The following is a 6,000-nucleotide window of genomic DNA, read 5'->3' on the forward strand; positions in this document are numbered from 1 at the left end:
AAAAAAAAAAGTGTAAATATAAAAAAAATCGGGGACAAAAAAAACCGTGAAGCCTGCAATCATCGATCTTAAAAATTGTTATCTCTATCTCTAGTAAATAACGCAATTTTAAACGCAAATAAAGAGGAAGGAATACAAGGCTTTGACATTCAGAAAGTTGTCTTCTTCCAAAAATCCCCTTTTGAGTTTAATTGAAAGAAAAAAACTTGTTCGACCTCATTTCAACAGAATCAATAAAATCGTGTGCGAAGAAAACAACCTCCCAAATATACCAACAGAATTGCAACTAATCAATAAAATAAGTATTTTTGTGACGAAGTAGTCTTTTTATTCACCTCACATAATTTGCAAAGTGGCAAAATCACATTTCACTTTAATACTTTTGTACAAGTTATCAATACCCTAATATTCAATCTTCTCACTAAGAAATCTTGTTCAATTAAAATGAGTTTTACAGCAAAATTAATTCAATTAGGAGCTAATTAATAAATAAAATAGTTGCTAACTTAAAAGAGTAATTTTTAAAAATTTTTTTAAGTAAAGTCTACAAAAAAAGTAGAAAATTACTGGTAAATTTAGGGTTAATTAATAGGCTGAAATGCTCATTTTAAGTGAACAACTTTAGGAATTAAATTATATTTTCTTTTTCAATTCAGAGATTTTACTGTAAATATCAACTTTAACATACCTTTTCCACCTTTTCAAAGTTCCTCATTTTCATCTGTAAAGGAAAAGAAATTAATTGAAATGAAGGCTTTTTGTGAAACTTAAAGTTTCTCTGAGAATTTATGAGAATCTCAGAATTTATTTTAATTAATAGAAAATTGCATTTTTTCGTTAACTTTTCGGCTGAAAATTCAATTTTTTTGTTGAAAGTTTGTCTTTTTTATTTGAAAGTTACCTGCTTTAGCAGAAATTGAATCGTTTTTTTTTTGTTCATAAAAATTCAACTGTTGGGTTAGATATTAAGCTATTATACTATTTTCTTGAAAACTTAACTATTTCGTGAAAAATTTTTGGTGTTGAAAAATAAACTGAAATATTTTCTGGATGAAATTTCTAATTATAAAAAAAATTTGCTTACAAATTCATCTGTTTTAGTAAAAAATTAATATACATATATATATATTTTTATAAAAATGTAACTATTTGGCAGAGAATTTAACAATTTTCTTAAAAATTCATCCTTTTTGGTTAAAAAAATTCGTCTCTTTGGATTGAGAATTCAGTTTTTTCGTAGAAACTTATTTTTTCGTTACGAAAAATCAGAAAATTAATCTTACCAAAAAGGATTTTCAATTTAAAACAGTTAATTTTTAACAAACAAACAACAATTTTTTCACAAAATAGTTAAATTTTTAATTAAAGTGATGAGTTTTTATTAAAACTGATAAAAATTGACACAAAAAATTAATCTTTTACAAAGTAGTTCAACTTTCAAACAAAAAGTTGAATTTTCAACCAAGAAGGATCTTAATTTTAAAGTAAAGACAAAAAAAGACGAAAAAGAAACAGTAGAATTTAAATAAAAAATCAGAATTTTCGACTAAAAAGGAGTTTTCACTCAAAAAAGAGAAGAAATTTCCATCAAAATACAAATTCACCTGTTTTAGTAAAAAATTGATTTTTTTTTGATAAAAATGCAACTATGTGGCAGAGAATTTAACAATTTTGTTAAAAATTCATCCTTTTTGTTTAAAAAATCGTCTTTTTGGGTACAGAAAGCAATTTTTTTTTTGTAGAAACTTATTTTTTTTTTACAAAAATTCAATTTTTAATGTTAGTGAGTTAACTGGAATCTTTTTTGGATGAAAAATCAACTTTTTTTGTGATAAAAAATTCTTCTGCTTGAAGATAAATTTCATATTTTTTGATAAAAATGCAACTATTTGCTAGAGAATTCTACAATTTTGTTAAAAAGTCATCTATTTTGGCTAAAAATTCGTCGTTTAGGATTGAAAATTCAATTTTCTTTGTAGAAAATTATTTCTTATTAGATTAATATTTTTTGTTAAAAATTCGAGTTTTGCTTGTGTAAAAAAATTATTTTTTGGTATGAAATTTCCTTTTTTTGCGTGAAAATTTTTATTTGTTGGAACTTTGTCTTTTTGTTATTAAAATTAGTTTCTTTTGCTGTATAAATTTAATTATTTTTTGATTAAAATATAAACTATGACACTTTTTCGTTGACAAATTGTCTTTTCTGAATCCTTTAACGAAAATTAATTTTCACCCAAACAATTGCATTTTTATAAAAAAAATTTTTTGAATTTTCAACGAAAAAGGATCTCTTTTTAATAAAATTATTGAATCAATAAATACACAAATTTTAAACTAAAAATATAATTTTAGGGAAGAAAATTCTACAAAAAATAATAATACAAAGCAAATAAATATAATAAATTTTAATATTATTATTATTATTATTATTAAAAATGATACTAATGAATTTGTATAATTTTATAGTAAATTTTTTAAATGTTAAAATTTTCGATTTTTTTTAAATTTTCCTACCAAATGGACTTTGGGAAAATTCTAAATTATTCATATTTTATTTTAAAAGATTAATTTTAAGTTTTGAAGATTTTCAAATATGTCGCGAAAGAATCTGAAAGATTTTAAAACAATTTTTTCGGATTAAATTTTGTTTTATTTTGTAGAAGTTTCAGTAGTTTTGAGAAGAATCGAAAATAATTAAAATCTTGAGAAGATTCCGAAAAATTTAAACCGAAATTTACATTTTTAATGATTCAGAACAAAAAAGAAAAAGGCTTTTAAGAATTTTTAAAGGAGAACAATAAAATTGTCTCAAGATTCCTGGTGTAGTTTAAAATATAATTTAAAAATTTTTTAAAATATTTAATAATTTATAATTACTATTAAAATCATTTTTAATAATATGATTGAAATATAAATATAACTCTAATTTAATTAAAAATAATGATTAAATTTGTAAATTAAAACTACATTTTATTTATATATTATCAATAATTTTAATTCTTCATGAAATTTATTTCTAAAAATTTCAAAATTTTTAGCTGAAATTCTAACTTCCATTTTATCAAAAAATTGATATTTTTTAGTACAAAATTCTAAAAAATAGTTTGAAATTATTATTTTTTAGTAACAATTAGTTGTAATTTTGCTTGAAACATCAACTATTACAATTTTCCTTGGAAATTCATATTTATTATACATTTTTTTCATAAAATTTATTTAATTTATGACTTTTCTGCACCATCAACTTTGTGTATGAAAATTTCTAAATAAATAATTTTAATTCTTCATAAAATTTATTTTTCTGAATGCTTTAAACAATTATTCATAATGTTTTAACTGAAAATTTAACTTTCGTTTTTATTGAAAATTGATATTTTTTAGTAAAAAATTCTAATAAATTGTTTAAAATTGTTTTTTGTCAACATTTAGTAGTATTTTTCCTTCAAGTATCAACTATTAAATTTTTTCTTTGAAATTCATATTTTTGGTTGAAAATTTATCATTTTAAATCAAAATCCATTTACTTAATTGAGAATTTATTTATTTTCTTGTAGAAAATTGAACTATTTCGTTAAAAGTTTTTTTCTTTTGCTGAAAAATAATGTTTCAACTAAAAATTTAACTTCAATTTTTATTGAAAATTTGTTTCCTTTCTTGTAAATAATTCAATCATTTTGTTAAAAATTCTATTTTTTTTTTGGGTGAAAAATATTTTAACAGAAAATTTAAATTCAATTTTAATTGAAAATTTGTATTTTTTTAATACGAAAATTCTAATAAATAGTTTTAAATTATTTTTTTCGTAATTAATTGTGTTGTTAGAATTTATCGGGAGTTTGTTTCTTTCTTGTAGAAAATTCAACTATCTCGTTGAAAGTTCTTTTCTTTTTTTGCTGAAAAATGTTTTAACTGTAAATTTAACTACAATTTTGATTTAAAACTAAAATTTTTTTGTACAAAAGTCTAAAAAATAGTTTGAAATTATTATATTATTAATTAAAAATCAGAAAAATCCGTTTCTCCGATCTTTAAATTACCTCTTGTTCAATATATATTTTCCAATAACGACCCGCCGAAGGGAATACTGTGACGAGTTTTTCGAAAAGTGGCCGCACTTCAGTGATCGGTCTATTTTGCGCTTCTCTGATTAATACACTCCATGCTTCGAGGTCGTAGGGCGTCTCGTCGATTGTTTTTTGTGCACGCTGTAGCTTCTCATTTCCCCAATCCTGTAAAACAATTTAAATTTCTTAACCTGTCCATGAGCCGCGACACTACTCATGTAATCGATACAACATTCTAATTAGAGATTTTGTGTATTATTACTTTTTCGTTTAAAAAGCTAAGGTTGCACCAAGGATAAGATGGTTTATTGCTTCCTTCAAAGAAGTTTCTTTTCTAAAAAGAAAAAAAAGACATTGTTTTAGTGCACAGCTTTCGTAAATGTTGTCACACATTTTTTGGCGTTGCGAGTCATCCTTTCATATTCATAGAAATAAAAATCATTAATTTTAGAGAATTAAGAATATTGTAGGGAGCGTTCAAATATTATGGTTCTATTATGTGGGGGGTATTTTTACCCGATTACGTAACAATTTTAATTCATGAATTTTCTGCACATATCAACTATTGTGTGTCAAAATTTCGAAATAAATCATTTTATTTCATAAGATAATTTATTTCTCAATAAAGCTTTAAAAATTCGAATTTTGTACCTAAATATTTTTCCATTTGAGGCAATAATTATAAATTAAAAAATTTAAATTATTTTAAACTGAACACTTCTTAAATTATTTTTATCTTAAATAGTTTAAACACCCTTGAAAAGTTATAAAACATTACAAATTTTTCAAATTTAAAATTATTTTTGACATTTTTTCGGAACTTCTAAATATCTGTTAAAATAAATCGAATTTTTCCTACGACTTTTAGAAAATCCTGCAAATAAAAAAAATCTTTGAAATCTTCCAGATTCTTCTTGGACAATTTTGGATATTTTTTGAAGTCTTTTTAAACATTCTCTTAAAATAATGTTTCAAAATGAAAAATCATTTTCAATTTTCCTAGAAATTTCAAGAAAATGTTTTTTGATTGTTTTGAAGCCCTGCTTTCAGCAGGGCATGAATTGAAATTTCGAAATAAATAATTTTAATTCATAAGATAATTTATTTCTCAATTAAACTTTAAAAATTCGAATTTTGTAGCTAAACATTTTTCCATTTGAGGCAATAAAAAATAAACTACAAATTAAAGCACTCTAAATGGAACTCTTAAAATGGAACTTAAAAAATTTTTTAATTCAAAATTTTTTACTTAAATGCTCAATAAAAATAAAATTATATAAAATAGAAGTACTTTTATAAATTAAGTAAAGTTCAAAGATTCAGATTCAAATCTAAAAATATATATCTACATTATAATTTCCAATGCTCTATAAATTAAAGAATCAATCACTACAATTTTCAAAATTATATTATTTTAAGCAATTTTAAAATAGAAACATTATAAATTTACAAATTTAAATTTTGTTAAACTGAACACTTCTTAAATTATTTTCATCTTATATAGTTTAAACCCCATTGAAAAGTTATAAAATTGTTTTTAAAATCTTGAGAAATCTACAAAATCTTTTACATTTTTCAAATTTAAAATTATTTTTGACCTTTTTTCTGAACTTCTAAATATCTGTTAAAATAAATCGAATTTTTCCTACGACTTTTAGAAAATCCTGCAAATAAAAAAAATCCTTGAAATCTTCCAGATTCTTCTTGGACAATTTTGAATATCTTTTAAATTCTTTTTAAACATTCTCTTAACCCTTAAACGGCCAAAACGCCACTACCGGTACACTGTTTTTCAACGGCCAATAACTAAGACTATTCGAGAATAGAAAAAATGGAGACACATATATTTTTATTGCTTAAGATCTCCTCTTTCCGACGGTGCCAATGAAATTCCTCAAAAAATTTACTTATTATCCCAAAATGCAGTTTAAACAAA

At 22.4% G+C, this 6,000-nt stretch overlaps 1 protein-coding gene across 1 annotated transcript in view; it reads right to left on the reverse strand.

Annotated features, from left to right (window-relative positions):
• LOC117176869 (protein suppressor of forked) overlaps positions 1–6,000 on the reverse strand; it is an 86,475-nt gene that overhangs the window by 59,342 nt on the left and 21,133 nt on the right. The window contains exons 2-4 of the mRNA XM_033367219.1: positions 4,327–4,398; positions 4,038–4,229; positions 689–721 (exon numbers count right to left, since the gene is read on the reverse strand). Coding sequence (XP_033223110.1) covers positions 689–721; positions 4,038–4,229; positions 4,327–4,398 — 297 coding nt within the window. The remainder of the gene's footprint in view (positions 1–688; positions 722–4,037; positions 4,230–4,326; positions 4,399–6,000) is intronic.

This window comes from Belonocnema kinseyi, chromosome 7 (assembly GCF_010883055.1).
Source record: "Belonocnema kinseyi isolate 2016_QV_RU_SX_M_011 chromosome 7, B_treatae_v1, whole genome shotgun sequence".
Taxonomy (NCBI): Eukaryota; Metazoa; Arthropoda; class Insecta; order Hymenoptera; family Cynipidae; genus Belonocnema; species Belonocnema kinseyi.